The 24,162-nt window shown below is 40.9% G+C and overlaps 2 protein-coding genes and 1 long non-coding RNA gene across 3 annotated transcripts; all 3 read right to left on the reverse strand.

The window, feature by feature from the left end:
* Positions 1–1,927: 1,927 nt before the first annotated feature.
* LOC120717994 lies at positions 1,928–3,091 on the reverse strand. Its single transcript, XM_040006292.1, has 2 exons — positions 2,420–3,091; positions 1,928–2,130 (listed from the first exon to the last, which is right to left on the reverse strand). Exons 1-2 carry the CDS (start codon positions 3,021–3,023, stop codon positions 2,048–2,050), a joined length of 687 nt encoding a protein of 228 aa, XP_039862226.1. The 5' UTR covers positions 3,024–3,091; the 3' UTR covers positions 1,928–2,047.
* A 2-nt stretch (positions 3,092–3,093) lies between these two features.
* LOC120717995 lies at positions 3,094–15,695 on the reverse strand. The gene is made up of 3 exons (XR_005692329.1): positions 15,450–15,695; positions 14,564–14,568; positions 3,094–3,106 (listed from the first exon to the last, which is right to left on the reverse strand). It is a non-coding gene; the product is annotated as an uncharacterized LOC120717995 (long non-coding RNA).
* Positions 15,696–19,510: 3,815 nt separating this feature from the next.
* Positions 19,511–23,292, reverse strand: LOC120717989. The gene is made up of 11 exons (XM_040006291.1): positions 22,833–23,292; positions 22,557–22,735; positions 22,367–22,460; positions 21,672–22,028; positions 21,459–21,576; positions 21,293–21,384; positions 21,101–21,191; positions 20,637–20,738; positions 20,271–20,438; positions 19,990–20,145; positions 19,511–19,766 (listed from the first exon to the last, which is right to left on the reverse strand). Exons 2-10 carry the CDS (start codon positions 22,658–22,660, stop codon positions 20,027–20,029), a joined length of 1,245 nt encoding a protein of 414 aa, XP_039862225.1. The 5' UTR covers positions 22,661–22,735; positions 22,833–23,292; the 3' UTR covers positions 19,511–19,766; positions 19,990–20,026.
* Between the last annotated feature and the right edge of the window lie 870 nt (positions 23,293–24,162).

Consider the following 24,162-nt stretch of genomic DNA (forward strand, 5'->3'; position numbering starts at 1 on the left):
TTCTGATTTTGTTTAACAAAATGTATAATTTTAGGAGAGTAGTTATTTGAGGAAAGAAAAATTTGTGTGTTTTTGGGTTATTAATTTTTTTTAATTAATATGTAGTATTTAGAAGTTCCAATTTAACTTTTGCCTCATTATTAGGCTAGAAACTGTTTTAAGTTTTTTCTTTTTTTTTTTTTTTTTTTTATTTTTTTTTAAAATTTTTAATTCTTTACCTAGTTTAAAATCAGTCTTTATTTTAGTATTTTTTCCCTTTGGGAGGTAGGTACCATCGGTTGCAGTCTGCAAATTTGTTGGATTTAGAAGAAAGATGTGTGAATCGATTTAAATTTGCCTTGAAAAAAGAAAAAAGAATTGATCTTGCAGGTCTTTTTTTTTTCCACACTGCATCAATTACGGGTTTGATTACGTCGATTAAGCACATTGAGGTGGAGCGTGAGGGGTGGTTCCCTATTTTTATTTATTTATCTTAGTGTTGGTGGGAGGTTGGACCCCTATGTAGTTTAGGTTATTTGGCTTAATAGTTTATGCTAAGTACTCTTGGTATAAATACCAGAATAGGAGGATGGTAGGTAAGTTTTAAGTTTATCAGAGTTGATTTAAGTATTGTGCGAACTAGTGAAACTTTTTTTTTGCCATTACAGGTTTTTTATAACAGAAGGCTTTAGTTGTAGTGTGTTTTCATTTTAAACTTGAGGGTTAAGTATGAACTTTATAGCAAAAAAATGCAGCAAAGATATGTTAAAAATTCAGTTTTGTTGATTTAGTTTTAAAACAACATGATATCGGACTTCATTCGGTATCGGCAGATATCCAAATGTATGATATGCGGGTATCGACATAAAAAAAAGTGGTTTTTTTTTTTATCTGCCATCTCTTCAGTTCCACACTAAGGCATAGGCATAAAGCACTTTAAATACTTTTTAAATGAGAATACAGGAAAAAAATTTCTTATTACAGGAGCTAGAGCCGGTCCCATAGGCACAGGAGATAGAGCCACCTGGAACAGGTCACCCAGTCTGTTCAGAGGACTAACACAGGAAGACAGACATTGCAAGTAACAATCTTTATTAATTTTGCCTGAGAACAAACTATTTAAAATTAATGTAAGTTTGCTGCAGCTGTATGTATGAACATGTGTTTCTGTGCTCACAGTCCACCTCTCAGGAACCTGCAGTTCACTTTTAGTCAACTTTAAACAGACCTCACAAAAGGCTGATGTGGCTGGATCAGTAGTCTGATTTAAGTACGATACCTTTGGCCAGGGATTAATCTGGTGCATCGCTTCACTGCAGTCTTACGTAGTTTCTCCCCACACCTGAATAAAAAAATACTGATATATACAAATAACAGCTTCAGCTGATGCAGCCTGACTCATCCTAGATGTTCAGCACACAGAGACACAGAGGTGCCGTTTAAAGTTTAGTGTTAACCTGAGTCACTGATCATTTGCAGTATTACAGAGTCTGGCAGTCTTTGCATGATGTCCACGTCACTGTAAGTTTCTAGCTGACTCTCAGGTGTGACAGGTGTGCCAGCAGGAAAGAGTAATAATAACCTGCATCCTGAGGTTTGTCATGCAGGATTAAAGGAGCCAGGCTTTGTTCACACAGCTAGGATTGTATTTTACACTGACCCTGGGTCAGTATAAGTATCATACAGTTTAAAACGAAGCACTGAAACTTGCACATATTTATTACAGATGCACTGAAGCTAATCGAGATATTGCTGTCAATCTGTGGCTGCGATTAAACACTTTACTGGAAACTTTATTAACTAGTAACTTCATCAGTCATGACAGAAGCTAATATTTCTGTGCTAACATCGTTTAACCAGTAACAGCTTTACTCCAATATAAGCTAACGTTTACACCGTAACTTTAAGCTAGCACCATAAAGACGGTAAAACACGTAATAATATCTACAAATGCATCTTAAAGCTGTTATATTAGCACTCGGTGTATTACTAACATAACCACATTAACATTATTGACACTCGCTGACTTTTAATGGTCATTCGATAAATGCTGTCCGTTTAAATGGTCTTACCTGTACACACTGCATATCCACCGGATTCCAGCCAGAGTGGATTCTGGAGTCTTCCACGCTCCTGTTAGTGATCCTCCATCTGGATGGATGAGAACAACCTTCTGAACAATCTAGCAGGAGATGGCCCATATCTATGGGACTGATTTGTGCTAATAAGGCCCATTGTATGGACTGATAACAGCCGAAGCGGGTGAATAAACCCAGTAGCTAGCTGTGCCATTACCCAGCATACATCACTCCTTCCGTAAACGCAATAAACGATACAAAAGCATCGTTCTACCTGTTTTTCAGGTAGTTGTTTACATTATATAATTTATTGTGTTCTGTATACGTCACTACAATGTGATTTGGAAAATGTCTAAATATACCGACAACAGGCACTTCCGCAGCAATCTCTTCAATCGGAGGACCCTTCACGTCAATTCCCGACGCGAGGGGGGTACCCTGCGCGTCCATAAGTGCAGCAGAGGGAGCCTGACCATGCGTCACACGTTTGACGAGTTGGGAGTGAGAACGTGTTGTACCATCAGTAACATCCTTCCTTTCTGTTTCCACAGAACTTTCTTTTTTCCCCATGTGCAGAATGTCTGGGTGCTTTAGTGAACACTCTTTACACTCCATTCTGCGCTTGCAGAACTTGCTGAGATGCCCATAAACTAAACATCCAAAACAGAGTCCCTTTGACTTCAAGAAATCCACACGTTCTTTGTGTGGTTGATTCTTAATCTTTCCACAAGAAGCAAGAGTGTGAGGCTGCTGACAATACAAACATGGCTTCTCAAAGGCACTCACTGTCTTAATTGAATTTTCAGTCTTAACGTTTGTTTCTTGTAGTCTTTTGTTCTCGGCGGAAATGTTGGTGGCAAAACTGCTTCCTCGAAACTCCTTCTTTGCTGGATATTTTTCCCTTTGGTCAGTCTTTCCACTTGTCGTTGCACGGTTGTCTGGGATATTACCAAAGAGTGGATCCATAGCTATTTTAGCCTGGCGGTCTATAAAGTTCACCAAATCTGCAAATCTTGCTCTTTTGCCCCTCTTTTCTTGGAGTTCAAACGCTTCTACGCGGCAACGTTCTCTGGTTTTGTAGGGCAGCTTGGATATCACTGTGCGTAGATTGGTTGGATTATCCATCTCTTCCAAAAATTCAACATCCTCCATGGTGTTGCGACATCCAGTCAGGAACATAGCATAAGCGTTTACTGCCTTTGCATTGTCATTTTTCACTTGCGGCCATTTGAGTGCTTTCTCAATGAATGCGCTTGCGATCCTTAGCTCATCTCCATAGTGCTTCTGTAGCAACCGTCTGGCCTCACGGTAACTTTGCTAGGAGTCATGTGTACACAACTGCGAATTAGCTCCTGTGGTTCACCAGCAGTGAACTGTTCCAAAAAATACAGCTTATCTTGATTGTTATCCGTCTTTTGCTCTACTGCATGTTCGAAGGCTCTTATGAAGGCCTTATACTGTAGTGCATCACCTTTAAAAACAGGAATGTCCTTTGATGGCAACTGAGCCAACTGCTGCTGTTTCACAAGTAACTCAGTGATTACATTCTGTTTCTGCATGACTGACAATAGATCATCACTTCTGTTAACGTGAACATTAAGCCCATGAGTGGAGACTGGATGAGACAGTTGTGGTACCTGTGAGTTTTGCACTTGTGAATTAGCGTGACTACTCACATCAGCTTGTTGTGGGAGCATTATGCCAACTCTTTCCTTTTTAACTCCTCGACCTTGCAATCTTTGTATTGACACATAACTGCTCAGACCATCTTCAGATCTTTCATATTCTTTGAGCACCTTTAATTTTGCTTGGCTTTCCGCTAATGCAGTCTCCAACTCTAACTCTTCCTTTTCCGCTTTGACTCTTGCTGTTTCCAGCTCAAGATGTTGCCTAATCCTGGCCAACTCCATCTCAAGTTCTTGCCTTTTCTTCAATGCTGCGGCTCGTTCCAGCAAGGCTGCGTGTTCTGCCTCCTGTTTAGCACGAGTGGAGGAAACTCTGGATGTTGTAGATGCTCGGCTGACTTGAGACCCATGCGAGCTACGAACTGCATCCTTTCTAGCTCCAACCTGTGATGCGCTGTCATCTGGGTTAACAGCTTCTTCCAAGCCATCTGTAAAGTGCTCCTGCTGCTCAGCTTCATTTGGAATCGTATGCTTATGATCCTCTGCTATCCATTTCTTTGTTGTTTTCATAAACTCTCTTATAGATGCCATTTTGGGCTCAAACCAATTGTCCTGGTCAAATATTTTTTCTTCTTCAGCCAAAAGGCTCATAACCTGGTTATTGTGACTGTGAAACTCATTCAGAGCCAATGCAAAGTCACTTTCCATCCTTTCTTTCACACTTTGAAGGTTCTGAGCATCACTCATCATTATCTTTATCTCCTTTATTTTGCCTGTGATTGTTCCTAATGTTCGTCTTCTTAAGGCAATACATCTTTGTAATTTTTCTTCCAAAGCCTTCTCTGTTAACTTGCATGTTCTTCCCACCTCTCTTTCATCTGCCATCTTATAAGTTGCAGGGGTTTATTGGCTCAAGTTGCATGCACTATTTGTCTTCTGCTTAGAATCTTTAATAGACATAGTGTAAACCAGCTTCATAGCATGCCAAAAACTCCGCATTGACTGCATCAAATCCTGTTTTACAACATGCAGTCCCACGGGCAGAGAGAGAAAAAGGAGAGCGGGGTTGACGACGGCACGCAGTTAAGTTTCACTTTCGTTTTCCACCAAACTTAACAAGCCTCTAAAAGACGTCTTTTTTGTCTTACGGCACGAAGTAATAAGAGAGTTTGTTACCTTCTTCTAAAGAATAATCCAAAGAAATGTCCGGTTCTGTGCCAGCATCCTTAAGCAGCGCCTCTTATCTTACATTCCGCTAAGCTGCGCCCTTCCATCGCTGTGCAGCCGATCCTCCACATATCGGTGAAGCTAGTTTTTTGACTTATGTAGTGGCGGCACTCCGTCTCTATTTCACTCTTCTGTACCACCTTTAGGAGTCAGTCCGGCAACATGCTTTTGAAACGCGATCAAGTCCAGGTACTTTTCTTGCAAAGAAATATGTTTATTGAAACTTTTAATTTACATGGCAAGACTCAGTCAAAAAACTGTGTTGCTTCCAGCTTATCCGACTCCCCAACTACGTAATTACAGTGTGCCGGAAGCCCAAAATACTAAAAAGCGCATTAGAATGTTGCACTTCTATATTCTATACATTTAACAAACAGTATTTTAAAATCAACTAGAATTATATTCTTAACATCAAACATATATATTTCTCCTCTAATCATTTTACCAGTACCAATAAAATTAACCTTTAATTGGCTCTTACAAGCGCCATATAAGAACCAGTCCATTTACCATCTGAGCCTTCGTAGAAAGTAAAGCTGGCTCAGACCCTTTTTGTAGGCAGCGTCCATGTTGGCAGACCACTCCAACTTGTGATCCAGATGAACTCCCAGATACTTAAAGGATGTGACTATTTCAACATCATTCCCACCAGTGCAGACAGAGGAGGGATCTGTTTCTGCCAAAGTCCACCACCAGCACCTTTGTTTTGGCCACATTCAGTTTCAGGTGATTCTCCTCACACCACCTCACGAACCGACCAATCAGCCCTCTGTATTCCTCTTCCCTTCCCATTCCCTCTTTAATCCAGGATCTCAACCAGTTTGTTATGTTCTCTCTTATAACTTAACTGTTAAAGTAACAACACCTGTTTGGTTGTTAGTAACTTACTTTATTAACCTTGTTGTGGAAAGGCAGAGGCATATCAATGTGCACATACACCACATTTGGTGTTCTCTACTTTACCACAAAATATAAACTGATTTTACTAAATACATAACAGCTCCTCCCATCCAGCTTTGATGAACACAATAAGTATCAAACAATCGAGATATTTTCAGGTAAATGCCATAGCCCAATAATTGTACTTGTAGTGAGGTTTATTTCTCCAGATAAAATTAAAGTTTATTTGATTAATAGCTTTTGTTCATTTATCTGTAATGACATTAGTCTGCGTTGGATTGATACATCTTGGTAAACTTTCCATTTCTGTTAAATTGCTCTAAAGCTGTCTTGTTGTGATGTGTGCAGGCAGGCAGGCAGAAGTGGTGGATCCAAAATGCCGGACTCTTGGAGATGGGATTTGAACGGAAAACGCAGCTTTATTGCTGGACAAACTCCTCATAAAATAAAACTCACAAAAAGCAATGCAAAAACAAGATGCTGAGGACCGGACTTAACAAACACACAGCAAGTTGAGGGTACGACGCGACAGAGAGCACATGAAAACACAGGGCCTATATAGACAGGGAAGTAATCAGGGAAAGAGAAACAGGAGGGAGACACAGCTGGGAGGGTTTGGGCTAACGAGACACGGGGAGCGAGTGAGCGAGAGAAAGAGCGAGAGAGAGAGCGAGAGAAAGAGCGAGAGAGAGAGAGCGAGAGAGTGTGTGTGTGTGAGAGAAAGCGCGAGAGGTTGCGTCTTGATTGAAATCGAGTAGTTAATAGTCAGTAAGTGTCCGGCTGCTCCCGTGTGGGATTAGAACGATGCCACCTTATCCCATAGTTAGAGCTGGGCAATATAAGATTTTTTCATATCACGGTAATATCACGATATAAGCCAAATAACTATATTTGTAAGATATAAATGTGCCGTTGCTCACAAGTAAAATGTGAAATATTCAGCAGCTTGTTTTTATTTAAATATTTATTTCCCATACTAAGTTCAACAGGGTAGATGTACTTAAAGAACATGAGACTTTTTCAGATAAATAAAGGCAAATATTGCAAACTACACAAAAGGCAGCCGCTAAAGCGTTTAAGTTTCAAAATAGAACAAACGAAACAGACTAAATTGTCAATTCCACTTAGAAACAAAATATTAATTCTAAAAATAAATCTTAGTTTGTTTTACAGAAGAACAGACAAAATTGACTAACTTTTGTCAATATCAAATAAACTGAGAACTAAAAGGAAATTCTCAATCTCTCCTTGTTGTATAGCTGAGCTTTTCAAACAGTTTTAACAGTTACTTTAGTCTGACAAAAGCCAAATGACGAATTAGCGCTTCCAGTCAGAGACTGAGGCTACGTCCACACGTACACGGGTATTTTTGAAAACGGAGATTTTCCGTTTTCGTTTTAAAAAATAACCCCGTCCACACATAAAGGCAGAAATGAAGGAAAACGCTGCTATGAACATGCCAAAGCAGCAGGTGGAGCTAGATTCCTAACCGTGCAGAAATGTTGGCCAATCAGAAGTCTAGAAGCCTCGGTGGGAAAAAGTAAACAAAGCTGGGGCATAGAAGCAGAACCGAGTCATATGTGTGGAGGGACAGTAACTGTGTGTATATGTAAGCATTTAAACACTGCAGAGAGTAGAATTAACAGTAACAGTATTGTAGAAATTCATTTCACCGAAACAATAACGTGGCGCACAGTGTGATGTCAAAAAATGCGCACACCTTTGACGCTGCGTTTTCTCCGTTTTTCTAGTCCACACGTAAATGCAAAAACTGAGTTTTCAAAAATATCCACCCTGGCCGGAGTTTTTAAAAATCTTCGTTTTCAGTGACCAAAAACGCCGTTTACGTGTGGACGAAAGGTGCAAACGCATAGAAAAATCTGCGTTTTCAGAAGTACCTGGGTACGTATGGACGTAGTCTGAGCATGCACCAGTTTGTATTTCCAGACTTGCTTTCGGCACAATTTACAGTGAACGCTACTCTGTTTTTTGTCAGACTTGAAATAGCCGAAATACCTTCAGACTACGGAACTTCTATGGCTCTTCCGTTCGACAATCTCTCCGGCATTGGAACCATCATCTGTTTTCTCTTCGGTAACCTTCGGTCACGCTCGGTTGATTTTTCTAGTCGGCACACTCATTTCCTCCATTACCCGGGTGGTACGGTCGCTGGCTGCTTCCCAAACAAATACACATGTGCGGCTTGGCACTTGTGCTGTACGTAACAAGTCACGTGACGTGACGCTGGGGCTGTGATTGGTTCGGCTCTGCGCTACTTAATTTGGATTGGCTGGGTTTTTTTTAGGTTTTTTTTTTATCTTTTTTTAAGAGGACAAGAGCGGCGAGGTGTATCGCAATAGTTTAATTTTTATATCGAGAAAAAGTTATATCGCAATACATATCGTTATCATTCTATTGCCCAGCTCTACCCATAGTCCAGCCAATGATGCGATTCACATTCGTATATACGCAGCTAATCAACGTGGTTGACAGGCTATGATAGCGTCCTTATGTCCCGACACCAGTGTCTTAGCAAATCGGCGTGGCTGATGTGGCGTGATACATCTGCTGTTGTCAGGCCTGCAGCTATCAGGCTGTTGTTCTCCGTTATCTCATAGTGGACAGAAATTATTTTTTGCAGTGGCACAAATAATTTGTGTGGCATCAGATTTGATGCAGAACAGCTGATTGTTCTGTAAATAGTTTGAAATGTGTATTTTAAAAATGCCTTGGCTGCATTTTTAGGTAAACAGCTGCAAAAAACTTTGTTGTTTGCATAACTCACATAACTCAACTCAAACATTTCAAAATCCAAACGCTGAACTGCACCTATGCCACAGAGCTTCATTCCAACACATCAAATTAATGACGTTCCTTTCAATAAACCTTGGACACACACAATTAACTGGAGTAACATCCCCCGCTAATCTGCCTGTTAAACCTAACTAACTCAGCCTAGTCTACCGTACTGGCGATGGGTATTTATGTACCTCCATACCGTCAGGTGTGAGGAAGACAAACTGTCTTAAACACAAACTGCGGCGGTACTCCCAAGCCAATGGCTTCAGCCGCCTGATGCACAATAACTAGAAAGCAAATCAGTACAACGCCTAATGCAGGTGAAACTGCTGAAACCTAACAGGGGAATAAGACTCCTGATTGAAAGCAGCTGTGTGAAGCCACAGGCTTACTCTAAAAGGCAACAGCCAACCATCAAACTCTCACCAATAAAACTATATATAAATAATCTAATAAAACCTACAAACTCTTCTGTTGAAAAGTTGTTGTGGCTCCTCCAGCAAATGGCCGCAGCAGGCTAAACATGAGGACGCTGATGACGACAACAACAAACACATGAGATGCACTTCTGCACTATTTGCTCCTTTAATTCCACGTGTTACTGTCCACTATACAAATCAGCACATCAAACTATTAAACAAATGCACAGACTGCACAAACACAATGACTGCAACTCACAAAGAATTACATCAATTACTACACCAAACTACAACATCGGCCTATGGCATCAATTAGTGCATAAAGCATACATCAAGTTACAGCCAAAAATGCATCAAAATGACTCAAGCTGTTTCCCCTCATGCTCACCCGACCTTTCTGCTCATCAGGTGAGTGCAACCACATTTATCACCTAACACGCCCACGAGTCACGCCCCACACCCGTGCACCAATACAAGGTGTGCATTTAAACCAACCCTCTTAATCCAAAACAAAAAGGAACAACTCATATGGCTCCTACACTTGTGCTCAAGAACTCAGTCCCATATTTTAGGTTATTCTGAATAAATCGTTCATGCCCTCTCTTTGGAAAGAAGCTGTTGTGGTTCCTGGTCCTAAATCTAGTCGTCCAAAAGTTCTAAACGACTTCAGGCCTGCTGCCCTCACCTCAGTCTCTGAAAAAATCATCAGAAATGTGATTATGGAAGACACTGAACTTCAGCTTGATTCAATGCAGATTGCACATAAGCCCAATAGAGGAGTGGAGGACGTGCTTTTGATTCTACTTAACCTGATTGTCAAACATGTAGAGAGTAAAAGACTTCAGTTCATCTATTTCTCTTCTGCTTTCAATAACACAGCCCCAGATTTGAATCAAAAGACTTTTAGAACAGTTTGAAATCTGGACAAACCTGAGCAAGTGCAGTCATATAAATATCTTGATGACAAATGCTATTATTTTTCTGTAAAGCAAATTTACCTAAAAGTAAAGTAACCTTGATATGTCAGGATGTAGATGCCCCACCCAACAACGTCATCAGCCCTGAAACATCGGTACTGCTCAAAGCAGCATTGCTGTCCACACGTCCATCAGAGTGTTAGAGGTGGCTGTCACGGATGTTGCAGTCTGCTCTCTGTTTCCATGAAACAACCACACTTGAAATGATCATTAAGGCTACCTGTACTAAAGGAAGCTGAGAACATGGCAGACGTGGGACTGACTGTGATCAGACTGTGACGATTGTTCTTGAGCAGATCTACAGGTCAGCTGTTCCACATCATGTTTCTAGGATGGAGCCGTTTGGAATAATGCTGCCCTCTGCTGGACAGATATCGTGTTGTCCCTGAGTCCTGATCCTCAGCACTTTCTATCAGGAGACAACGCACCCAGGTCCCATTTGACGTTGTTCACTTGATGTTCTGAAGCCCAGTACGGACCTTAACACGGGCTCCATGTGGACATATTAGATTAACTGTTTTTAAGACCAGTTTCTTGAATTACATGACGGTGTGATTTTTATTTTGTGCTTTTAGTGCAGAGAGAGTCTCTGTGGAGGTTGGATGTTCTCCCCGTGTTTGTGTGGGTCCTCTCAGGGGACTCTGGCTTCCTCCCACAGTTCCCAGACATTCAGGTAGTGGGGTTAGGTTAACTGGTGAATAAGTGTGAGCGTGAACGGTCGTCTGTCTCCTCACCCTGTGTTAGCTGGGATCCACTCCAGCTCGTACATGCCCGTCAGGCACCATCCTCATACCTGTTCTGGTAAATCCAGTCCTGGAAGACACAGCTCACCTGGAATCTGTGTTCATGTTATAAAATGTTACATTTCATTAGAAGTTGGTTGTATTCCAGTTTTATGTTGCAGTTTTCACTCTTGAAAGGGAAGGTTAGTCCAGCTCAGTCAGATGCTGAATGCTCTCTTTCAGTACGTTGTTGTATTAAACGATGACTCAGCAGACGACACATTGTAGCCATGTTAAAAATCATGCAACAGAGCCTTGGTCACGATGTTGTTGTGGGGATGTCTAAAGGCTGGCTTCCTTCTAATAACCGTAACAAGTGTTTATGGCGCTCCTTGTGATGCTGGGTCAAAGTTCAGCCTCTGCGACCTCGACGTGTTTGAAGTTATCCACAGGGTGCGAGGTCCACTTCAAAGGTGTTCTATGTTAGATGTTGGTCAGGTTAATCAAAATGGAAACTGTTGAACGTTTCAGAAGTTTACACATTAACCAACATGGTCTAGCACTAAACATCGTAAAGCCTTTAGTTTATGGAGAGAGGATGCTGCCATCAAATTCAAAATGGGCTAATATTTTTCTTTAATTGTTTCATTTTCTCACTTTGTTTAAAATACTGGTTTATAGGATTTGCAAATGATTGCATTCTGTTCTTAATCATATTTAACACGGCGGATCAAATGTAGGGAAGTGGGTGTTATATTCAGATTGTGGGATACATTTAGGAAATGTAAAACTTTTGATGTTAATGTTGTTTATTTGCAGGGTTTAAAAATAAATGTGTTTACTGTTTGAAACTCATACTTGGCCTTCTACTCTTCATGGCTACTTAACCAAGCTAACAGGGTGGACAGTCTGAGGAGCTGGGAAAGAAAAGCGTCTGAACTGCTTTAAATTTCTTGAAGACATTTTATCCAAGAAGTTTCTTCAGTTCTGAGAGCGACTGGTGGAGAATCCCAGGTTTAGGTCCCGTGTGAGTGTCCCCCTAAGAGGGTCATGGACTCCCTATTGATCCTCTGCCTAATCACATGAGCCAAGGTGTGAAAACGGGTGTAGGTCACAATCAGCCAAGGGCTGTATCCCAATTCAGGGTCTGCAGCCTCAAAGGCCGCATTTTAAGGCCGATTACGTCACAGCGACGCGACAAAGGCTGTCCCAACTCAAAGGCTGCTCGAAATACGGCCCTCAAATGTGTCCTTCATTTCCCTGAATTTTAAGGATGTGGCGGTGTAGACTTCATGACCCAACATATCCCAGACTCCATAGCGCGACGATGGGTGTGGATAATTTTGCCAAAAAAAACGGCAGAAGAAGGGCGGCCGAAGAGTAAACTTTTAAAGTAAGTACTGAATATTATGTCACTTATTTATGTGCAAATGTTTAATAATGAAGAACATTAAAACATTACTGTTGGCCACATGTTGGCAAAGTTATGTGACATTAGTGATGTTTGTACTTTAACTTAACTTGGTTTTAAAGCCTTTACTTCAAAATATACGCCGTTCAAGAGTCGACCTTAATCTTACAGAGATTGTGATGATTTTGTGGATAATTAAAGTCAGTCATATATCCACAAACACAACAAGCTGAAAGTCAGTGATGCTGCTCGGTTTGCAGTCCTGAATATCACGGCACAAGCAGGATTCACTGCACTGTCAATGTTAGCTGTGTTATATTGCTGCCTCTGTTCGGTGGTGTCGAGCCAAACGGACTTTAACGTGTATTTGAACGAGCTGACGGTTCACTCGTGAAGCTGAAAGAAAGATGCTTTAATCACAGCAGTCACACATGCGTCCACTGTACCAAGCATTAAGCATTAAGCATCAGAATCGCTGAGTTCCGACAGCGTGTCCGTCTATGGGCCGTCGGGTGAGAAAGCCGAGAAAGACAAAGCTGGTTCTGATGCGTCGGGTCCGCTCTGTGTTTACGTCTTTGTGTGGAATCCGTGTACCTGCTCTCATTTGCTGTTTGGTGGTTGTTGAAATATTTTTTTGAGCTTTAATCTGAGAATCTGGCGTTATTGGCAAAACACAGTTATATTTAAAAGTCCATTCAGGGTTTAATGAATCGATATCGCCTTATTCAAACTCCTCACCTCTCTCTTTCAACTGCACTTTCAACTGGACCACAGCCAATCAGAGAGGTCCCGCCCCTGACTATCTCTGATTGGTTTATTCCACGATAGGGGCATAATGTGTGTCTGTTGTTGACCACACGGAGAGTTGCAGAGATTTTTTTTTTTTTTTCTTACCTGAACAGTTGGTCGCACCAATATATTTTTTTAGTTGCACCACTGAAAAATTTGGTCGCATTTGCGACCAAATTGGTCGCACTCTAGAGCCCTGAAATAGTGTTATATATGCCTTATTACCTCCCCATGTGGCGTTCACATCACCAAAGCTAGCCATCATGAACCTCTGCTGTTACCTGACTTAACAATTTTGTATATGTGTGTGTGTGTGTGTATATTATGGTCTTTCACACTCATGTTTATACAAATGTAATTGTACAAATCTTCTCGAACACCACACCTGATAATTCTCTTTGAGACTTTCTAGTATAACAAGTACATATGTAAACATGTTACCAATATGAACACAAAGATTCTTATACACTTATATACTTCTTAAGAGGTCACCTGATTACCTCCCTGAGGTCGTTAGCATCACCACTGTACAAAACTCTTAAGTCACAGTACTAGGTTGAAGTGTCAAATGTTGTGCACTACAAATTCAGGAAAGTAGTGTCATCAGAGGATAAAAGCCATTAGCTCTCTGGATTTATAGTCACACTCATTAATTTATTAATGTACAATGTAGAAAAGCACTACAGATGTCACACTACCCCCGAGGGCACTTGTACTGAATGATTTGGGTCAGTGAGGGTGTGAGATGACTTACTTGATGCCAATATTTACAAGTTGTAACTTTAGTAAAAACCTAACTGAAAACATGCAAATCACTACTTATTATGTGTTTATGTGTGCTGTACATTTTCAACCCCTTTTAATGAATATTTAGTATTTAAAATTTTGCAGAATTACAAGTTTCACCTCCTGCTAAAAGTTCTCCACCAGCAGCTGGACCATCCTCTGCTGACAGTGTGGATGCTGGACCAGTCCCAGACCCAGAGGCTCTAAACCAGGAATTTATTCTTCATTTAGAGCCTGAACCAACATCTTCCTCTGTCAGCCTCCTGCATCCTCCTCTTCATCTCTGCTTCCTCCTTCATCCTCCTCTTCATCTCTGCTTCCTCCTGCTTCCTCCTGCATCCTCCTCTTCATCTCTGCTTCCTCCTGCATCCTCCTCTTCATCTCTGCTTCCTCCTGCATCCTCCTCTTCATCTCTGCTTCCTCCTGCATCCTCCTCTTCATCTCTGCTTCCTCCTCCATCCTCCTCTTCATCTCTGCTTCCTCCTGCATCCTCCTCTCCATCTCCACTTCCTGCATCTCCCTTGATTTCTACGGTGTACACCTCGGATGTCCCAACCAAAAAAAGGAAAAGGAAAGGTTAGACTTTATGTTATTGTAAATGTACAAAACACATGACAGGTTCGTTAAGTTTGATAAGATTTCTTTTTTCATTTTGTTTCATTCTTTCATTTTCTCCAGTTTTACAGACCTCATGTAAATATTTCCTTTGTTATTTTTCAGAATGCTGAAAACACCGTACACAGAAGATTTTCAAATATGAAGAGATAGTAGACAGGAGAGTTGTAAATGTAAGTAATTTAGCTTGCTGCTGTGCTGATTTGTTTGCATCTTTGGACTTCCCGGATTTGAACTGTGCCTGACTGACTATCCATAAGCTTTTGTATTTGATGAATCTTCACTAATTCAGCCACTGAGTCTGGATTTCGCTCCAAATGGGACATTAAATAGGAACATACCACCTGATACGACCTGGTTGTGCTGCCTTCCTGATGTTTACGTTCTTTAAAGTCCTCCTGACATCATGCTCAGAAGGAGTGATTGATGTGGAGGTGCTCCTTCCCATTCAGTAACATCTGCTTCAGTTAGTTTTGCTTGTGAGCCACAATGTAAGCAGTGTTGCTTTGCTGACATGCACTCGATGCTGGCAGTACAAGCATTGTAGTGGTTCTTATGTTTTTGTAAACTAACTGTATAATATATTGAGCCATTCAATAGTACACAAATGTTTATAAGCTCCTTTTTGTATGCAACTTGCATGTCTTTCTTAACTAAATGTTTGTTTATATCATGTTTTTCAGGAAAAAGAAGAAGTTAAAGTCAAGTGGAAGCCCTGCTCAACATGGTATGTAGAAACAACTTTGTTGGACGGGAACAGACATTCATACTGTTGATAAATAGTTATCACCTCAATTTGAACTCATGTATTTGGACTAAAGTAAATTGGGAGCTTTTAGCTGTCAAGCTGCTCCTCTGTGAGGAGCTTGATAGCTGTCCACCTCCAAAGTCCATTATGAGTTTTGGAGGTGGACATGGTCAACACTTTTAAGAGTTGGCATAAGACTTCACTTCTTTATAGAGCTTATAGTTAGGGCTGGTTCAGCTCAGCCCTTAGTTATGCTGTCATAGGACCAGACTGCTGGGGGTTAGTGCCCCCCCCCTCTCTCTGTCTGTCTCTTTCAGGGTTATGCAGGCTCAGTATTGGTTGAAGATGCAGTCACGTCTCCTTTTACTAAAAACTCTCCCCCTCTCCCTCACCACCATCTGTAAACACACATGTCTCAGTAATGCAGTTCATGCATGTTACTAACTAAACTTCTTCCCTGGAGTTTCTGTGCTCTCTCATCCAGCAGGTTCTGAAGGATCGTGGCTGCTGCTGTGGTCCTGCTTGACGTCTGCTTCATATATTATTACTCTCTGACTTGATTTGATTCATTTATATTACAATGAAGGTGTATAAAGCATGACATGAATATAGAAGATATTTCATCCTAAAAAATTGTCTTATGTCACAACCTAAATGATCCTATTTTGTGTGTGTGTGGTTGTGGTTTGTTGTGTTTTTCTCCTGACAGTGGCAAAGTGTGGGATGACACATGGGAACCTGCGCAGTTTTACACACAGTAAACCAGGCACCACAGGTGGCAGAGATCGCACAGTTCACAGTTTGTAGTTCAGCATAAAAGTTCAAAATAAAATATTTACTGTACAATTCTAACCAGTGTCAGTCTCTGTTTCACTCTCTAACTGTGGCTTAAGTACATAAAACACTCATGAATCTGATCCATCAATAATATCTTCCCAGCACTCGATATCTCATAGTTTTACATATCAGCCAACATTATTGTCTACATGCTCATAAATATAGAAGTGACTTGGCTATTGTAACATATTGCAAGTTAAAGCAATACTGCACTGCACGTAAAGTAAGTAACATCTTGTATGAGGTGATTAGGGTCAGCAGTGCTGTGTATGGGAGCCTAAAGCAAAGCTAACTGCACCAGTACCAGCTTCACAACATGTTGTATATTATACGTTTCTACCTGTTTGTAATATGTCATCTGTCATGTTTAGATGCAGTGACAATTGCACATTTGGAGTCGTGGTCATATGTGGTTTTTATATACAGGGTATTATTTTTTTTAAATTGTCATTTTTTTCTATTATTCTTGTTTGTTTGCACATCATTATTGTGTGCATATTGCATATGTAACATTACTTTTATTGTTAATATTATTATTAGATACCAAAGATACAATTTGATTAAGGGTTTTCCTGTCAAAATGTCAATAAAAATGCAATTACACGCGTAAACAATAGGATCAAAATACACTTTGAAAAAGTCTGTTGATCAAATACTGATTTTCAAAACATTCTAGAGGAGAATAGAGATAAAATAATCTGAATACTAACAGTGATCTTGGATGATGATGGAGGCTTGAATGGATTATTCTGTTTCAATCAATAGGTTCAAATCTATGACAATAATTTGATCAGTTTAACAGGTTGGTTCAGGCCTGGCAATACAGCAAATATTCACAAACTTTTGTTTTTGAAGAATGTTTATCTTTTTTGGGATGAAGCTATCTGGCAACATGACACAGCCCTTTAACCTCATCTGTATGTCTATCATGTGGCTGGTACTGGGTTTTGGTTTGATGCATATGCAGGTTACAGCTGGGGAATGGCTGTATGTTGTGGATTGATTTGGCATGTTCAACCACTGTTACACCAAACTCTCTCACTTATAACATGATCAAGGCCTCTTACCCAGTGTCATGGATTTTCTGTGGTTTTGGGGACACAGGGCCAAAGTCTGAGGCAGTAAGTCAGATCGAAGAAGGCAATGATTCTAAAATGGGAGTTTACTCGTGTCATTGTGTATATCCAGGAATATGTGCCTGAGGATAGTTGTCATGAAGTCAATATTAAATCAAAGTATTCCTTAATGACCACAGCTGGCATGAGTTCTCCAAAGCTGCCTGCTGTCTCAGGATCTGTCTCCAAAAAGAACCAGGGAGCGCTAACATGTTAAGTTCTAAACTGATGAAGAAAATGCACATTAAACATAGTATAAACTTACTGAGTGAAGTAATGTGAAGAGGATGCCTTTAGCTCCTATTGGGTTGGTTCCTTGATCAGTGCAATACAGAATCATTCATCTGGTTTGATGTAATGTCCTTCAAACACGTCAAAATGAGGCTCTGTAGTCTGTGTGGCCTCCACATGCCTGTATGACCTCACTACAACACCTGGGCATGCTCCTGATGAAGTGTGTTAAGGTTCACATAATTGAGGAAGGAGAGTACAAACAACCAGGTCCAGAAGATCTTGGTCAAACAATTGATTTTAATGAATACACGCGTGGGAAGACCACTGTACGCAGACAGCACTTGATCTTCGACTTAATCAAAGCATACACAGATTTTTATAGCATCAGGGTTTGAATTAATGACGCCCCTTCATACGTCACAGACAGAATATATACATACGTCAAATCAAAACCACAATGACTTTTAACACAGTTTAAAGGAACGTTGTCTTCTATCTTCATGGCCGGTACTTCCTGTCACTGCCGGATGCTCTCTTGTCATCTTGACACCTCAGCAGCAGTTCTGCGACAAACTGCTCTTTTGCAACCCCAAGCAAAACATGATTAAACTTCCACCTATAAATGATTCTCTAACTGAGTGTGTGTGTGTGTGTCGTCCTCAAATGTTCTCTCAATTCACCCGTTGCACTTCTGACCTTTTACCAGACCAGAGGCTCATCCTTATGTGTAATAACCTAACTGAAACTACATTTACTATGTTGAATAAATGTTTTAATCAAGAACTTCTACTAAAAGCTTAGTAAAAGAATATAAAAGTATAACAGACAATTTGAATAACCTAGTAATTCAAATAGCCTCGTCTAACCTGCTCAGAATGACTTTCGGTTTCAGTCCTGCAAACTCTCTGCAACTTCCTGTCAGCCTGCAACTTAGTCTTTCTAAAAGACACACACTGTTTAAACCTCTGAATACAATATCAATGCTGCAGATTCTATTATGAATGCAATGGTAATGATGATGATTATTTAACAATAGCAGTAAAATAATTTCCCTGCTCCACAAGTGGCAGATGGTCTCCTGATGGATCTCCTCCCAGACTCCAGGACTAAAGCATCTGCCAACTCCTGGACAGTCTGTGGTGCAGTTGGTGGATGGAGTGAGACATGATGTCCCAGATGTCCTCAAATGGATTCAGATCTGGGGAATGGGCGGGCCAGTCCACAGCATCAATGCCTTCGTCTTGCAGGAACTGCTGACACACTCCAGCCACATGAGGTCTAGCGCTGTCTTGCATTAGGAGGAACCCGGGGCCACCCGCACCAGCATATAGTCTCACAAGGGGTCTGAGGATCTAATTTCAGCACCTAATGGCAGTCAGGCTACCTCTGCCGAGCACATGGAGGGCTGTGCGGTCCCCCAAAGAAATGCCACCCCACACCATTAGTGACCCACTGCCCAACCATCATGCTGGAGGATGTTTCAGGCAGCAGAAGGTTCTCCAATATGTCTCCAGACTCTGTCACAAGTACTTAGTGTGAACTTGCTTTCATCTGTGAAGAGCACAGGGAACCAGTGGCAAAGTTGCCAATCTTGGTGTTCTCTGGCAAATGCCAAACATCCTGCACGGTGTTGGGCTGTAAGAACAACCCCCACCTGTGGACGTCGAGCCCTCATACCACCCTCACAGAGTCAGTATCTGACCGTTTGAACAGACGTGCATATTTGTGGCCTGCTGGAGGTCATTTTGCACAGCTCTGGCCTTTCTTTCCTTCCCCACAGTACCTTTCCTTATCTTTTGTTTCCTACTCTTTTACTTAGTCTTTGATCACGGTTGTCTTTCTAGATGATTAATTTCATTTGTTCTGGGGCGAGTCACTGGCTCGGGTGCATTCTGGGACTGTCAGTTCACCAGTGTGCTGGCATGCTACTTAACAAACACACCACTACAGCAAACATCTCAGTTGTACTTGTTGATTTCTTCAACAAAACACTGAACAAAAAATGTCCTTGTGAGTGTGCTGCCTGGTGCTTTTACATTTTGTGGTAATTTGAGCAGCCCAGAAAGCATCCCATGAATTAAATTATGTTATTGTATCTGAACATGTGCACTAGTCATTAAATTAGATGGGAAAGAATGATTCAGGGTAAACAACTGCACCAAGGGAATTACATTTTTCTTCTCAACATGTAAAATGTCTGTTGATAAGCAATTTCTGAAACAGACATTATAAAAATCACATTAAACAGATGTGATTAACTTTTTATTCTAGCAAACATAACATCAATGATGACACAATCAGTCTTCATCAGAAGTGCTCAAATCACTCTCATCGTCTGGAACGTCCTCCTCCTCCTCCGAGTCCATTTCCAGGAGTGGTTGGTGGCTGAGGATTCTCTTGTACACGTCCTTTACTTTGAGCGTTTCAGCTTTCAGTTCACTTTGTTGTTTTAAACCAGGCTATGGAGTCCTTTCTGTGCATCCTCCGACATGCCAACAAGGGAGGCTGTAAAAACAACAAAACTATTAAATATAAGTAAAACAAACAAACAAACCTCACCTCATAAACACAAGGAATTAGGATCATGTAATTAAACTTTTTTTAAGGGAGAAGGCAGTGTTAGCTAGCAACCCAAATATAGGTAAAAGATCCAGTAAGACTTTAGCATCTGCTATTATTTTCAATCAATTCATCACCAAATGTATAAATAAATAAAAGATGTGCTTACAGTCTGAGGAGATTGTCCCCAACACCACAGTTCGCATTCACAACACTGTCCAGTGATGCTGCATCTCCCTGCAAAGGATCATCTCCTCCTCTCTCAGGCGCCTCACAGCCATCACCTTCTCAAAGACCTTTCTCTTTGTCCGGAGGTCAGCAGCAGCTGCAGTTTAACAACATCAGATGGGAAAACATAGCAGCATCTTATGATTCAAGAACAAAACATCCAACTACTGCTCAGATACTGGGAGTTTGTTTAAAAAGGATATTTAGAAATCAAGAGCTTACGTTCACTTGTGCTCTGCCAGGGCCAAACGTCGGTCTGCATGAGGGCATCACTGGATACGATTTGCTTTGTTGGTTCAGCGAGCTTGTTGTAGTCGTCAACAGCAGCCGCCAAGCGTTTCTTCTCATCTAAGATGACCTTGTGAATTCTGTGTCGCCTCTTGTTGCTATCTGTAAATAATCATAAAAAGGAACACCTTCACATAATGCATATATTTACATTTTAATCTACACTCATCAATTTGTTTGCTAGAACAAATCACATCCAGCTTAAACAAACCTGGATCTGATTTCATTCTGTTTACAAAGTAGCTGCACAAGCTGTACAAACTGAGCATCAAACGGTCCATTTCAAAGAAACTGTGACACCATTTTGTCTGTAAAGACTTTGTGTTCGCACTCTGATGATGACGACAAGCTCCTCTACTCGTGCCTGCAACGCTCCAAGGCTGCCATCAGTTTGATCCGTTTCTAAGTGAGAGGAATATTAATCAGAACACAGGATGAGTAACAGTCACCAAACTACAGTGGACTCTGTAATCACTGACTTGATGATATTCATTATAAGACATCTGGAGCCTTCATGTGCTGCATTATCATGAGATAACAAGTATGTTGGTGTTCAGCTTTATAAAACCAACTAGTACGATATCACTTCAACCCAGGTCCAATCCAATTTGATCAAACGCAACAACTCTGCCATCAATTCTGCTTTTACAAGGCTTATTTTTCATTGTTTGTTGACACTGTCAGAAAGATCTTAATTCTAAGTTCTTTAATGAGGCCATGGTGGGTCCTGTTGTTATACACGAGTGCATTATATTGAGACTCACCTTCAGCCCATTGCTGCAGTGTGTCGTCATCCACACCCAGCTCATTTCTGCTCGCATGGCTCTCCACTTGTTCTCTAAGGATCCTTATGATCTAAGAATACATTAATAAATGTCATTCATATGGACATTTTTAGAGTACTGGTGTTTCCCCCCCATTACCACACACATTAAAATGGGTGTTGAAAAACTGACCTTTAGATATCTCTGGCTCAAAGTGCGGCCCAGTTGTTCCACTTTCCTTTTGTTCCAGCCCAAAGCCAGGAGGCTCAGCATGTCTGTTCGCCCTGCATTTCAGTTAGTATACAAATAAGAATGAATGAGCAGGAGACTGAGTGGAATCTCACACACAGACACACACCTGCTTTAGACATGTACTTCGTTGTGATGGCCGCCCTAGACAGGAAACTGTTTACTTGCTCCACCTCTTCTCCAACTGTAGAACCGGCCCCATCCTGAAACGCACCTCCCCATTTGATCTATAGAAAGGAGGTCACAATACATGACTGCTGAATTCATTCAACCTTATAACAAAATGTCTTAAACTTATCTAAGACTACAAGCTGCAGTATACCTCGCATATCCAAGTGTGAGCTTTTGCATGCATGACGGAGAGAAAAGGACGCATTGACAAGAGGTTCCTCAGCTCAGGGCACTGCTGAGCCACGCTGGTTAAATATGGGAAATATTTACAGGCCACATCAGCGCAAAGGAACGTAATATGTCCTGGGACGCTAGCTGCAGACTTCCTCTGGAGAAACAGGGGGTAAGCAAAGATCTCCCCTCGAAACATGTTCAATGCAGCTAGGAGGACTAACAGCAAACAAACAGCTATTTCCATGCCCTCTTCATCCAACTTCCCAGTGGACTTTTTGGTCGACTCCTTTGCTGCAGTCCAAGATGAAGATCCACACAACCCTTTCCCTGGGACCTACACACTCAAAGACACGACGTGATTGCGCCCTATCAGGGACAAACTAATTTTTTTTTTAACACTAATGCAAAAGAATTAGCTGAATTAGCCTTAAGTCACGTTCACACAACACCTCATAAAAACCATGTTTTTATTTTTTAAATACACATGGTGACAAAATGAAGTATGCATTAAGATAAAGTCAAGTAAATACGACAACACCAAGAGAAAAACAAAATAAATATCCACCCATCCAAATATGTATCCACACACACACGTATGTGTGTATGGTTATGGCGTTAACGTCATTTTAACAAGATTAACGCTGACAGCACTGATATATATGTGTATCTTACATCATTTGTGTGTCTCTGGATGTATTTCACAAACTCAGCAACTTCCTCATCTTTTTCAATGAAGACACCTTCAAAGTTCCCCTGCTCTGAAGTGCTGAACGAACACAGTGACAGTTGTTTGAAAAGAAACATCAAAATGCAATTTTTGTACAAATCCATATTTGATTTATGTCCACAATGCATAACGTACCTTGCATTTGATTGAAAGCGATAAAGCTTGTGGTTTCCATCAATTGACACGGCGAGCATGTCTGGAGTGCAGGCAGGGCAGCTAAAGCATGGCTCCTTGCACATCCTGTCCACCTCACACTTTACAGCACTCCACTCCAAGAAACTTTTACTGAAGGCATCAGCTGATATTCGGCCAGTCTTTTAAGTAGAGGACAAACAACAGAATATTCAAGGACAGTCATCATAAACATTGATTTGCACAATTTCCTTAAACTTGACAAATTTAGAAACTCACCCTTCCAAAATGGGCTGTTCATTCATCCAGCACTTTGACAAATGCCTTAAGTGACATCCCTGCTGCAGCTTCTTAATGTCATAGAAAGACTGAAAGACATCCATTGAAAACAGGGTGCAGAAATTTAAGGTGCCAGGCCAATATCCACCACCCTGGAAGTCCTTAACTGAGGGGGACCACATTAGGTCACAGCTGGTGCAGCTGAACACTGGCAGTGCAAGGTTATAACGGCCTTTAGGAAGGATAAGGAGAAATCCAGTCATGGCTCAACAAAGACATTCATTTTTTTCATGTTGTGAAGATTTCATGTTGTTTTCAAAGCGGTCTGGTAAATCCAAATGACCTTTGACAGGTGCCCACATATACTGCGGGCCGAGGGTAATTCAAAACAATGTAGCAATGTACAATTTGCACTAAAACCTGCAAACACATCTATTGTGTATGTAGTGTGTGACAAAAGAGCAACTTACCATTTATGGTTACAAGAGCCACAATTGCACCGGGTGAAACCTCAACGTTACCTGCTGGGCAGTCACACACAGTCTGGCCTTTGCACAGGCAACAGCCGAACTAACATTAAAACACACAATGTATACAAAAAGAATTGGAAATTAAATGATACACAATAAATATACAATAACAGCACACACTGGCGGAGCCAGACATTTGAAACACCTGGGGCTTAGCCCAAAAGGGTAGTATGCATGTGGGATTTTTTTTTTCCCTTGGGGGGGTAGAAATGACTGAAAGATTAAATTGCTCTGTTTTGAGTTTTGTTCAAAAAAGAATGACTTCATATAGGGAAAAATATATATCACACGTGCAGGACACCTTAAACTAGTTTTTTAATTAAGCAGCAAGACAGAACAAAATCAGGGCTGTATCAAGACACGAGGACTAAACCCCAATTCAACCAGACCCAGAACTGATCCAGAATTAAAACAGGACTACAACAGTTCAAAATCAGGATTACTTGGGACTTAACCAAGACAGAACCAGAATCAGAACTAGATGATAGTAGCACTAAAAATCATCATAGACCTGCACTACACTTATTTTTTTTAATTCTACCAAAGTACAATATTTAGATTGAGAAAAGTTTATATAATTATTCAGCCTTGTTGTGCAAACAAGCCTGCATAACTTAATAAATATAGAATTTGAAAAATAACAAACCTAAAAAGAAACACTAGGTACGAGATACATGAGGACCTATGATACGGTGATAGTTTTGGCAAACGACCATTTGACTAACATGTGTGTCTCACCTGCTCTTGTTCATCTCTGTTCTGTCCTCATTCTCCTCTCTCTCCCTCTCTGTGCTGACAAT

Source organism: Simochromis diagramma, unplaced genomic scaffold (assembly GCF_900408965.1).
Source record: "Simochromis diagramma unplaced genomic scaffold, fSimDia1.1 OVJJ01000550.1, whole genome shotgun sequence".
NCBI lineage: Eukaryota > Metazoa > Chordata > Actinopteri > Cichliformes > Cichlidae > Simochromis > Simochromis diagramma.

Coding starts and splice junctions, on each gene's coding strand:
- LOC120717994 (XM_040006292.1), bottom strand. CDS start 3,023: ATGGATCCACTCTTTGGTAATATCCCAGACAACCGTGCAACGACAAGT. Junction 2,131..2,419: donor TGCGGAAGTGCCTGTTGTCG/GTATATTTAGAC, acceptor TCATCCATCCAG/ATGGAGGATCACTAACAGGA.
- LOC120717989 (XM_040006291.1), bottom strand. CDS start 22,660: ATGTGCAAGGAGCCATGCTTTAGCTGCCCTGCCTGCACTCCAGACATG. Junction 22,029..22,366: donor TCCAGAGACACACAAATGAT/GTAAGATACACA, acceptor TTGAGTGTGTAG/GTCCCAGGGAAAGGGTTGTG. Junction 21,192..21,292: donor TGAGCCAGAGATATCTAAAG/GTCAGTTTTTCA, acceptor ATGTATTCTTAG/ATCATAAGGATCCTTAGAGA.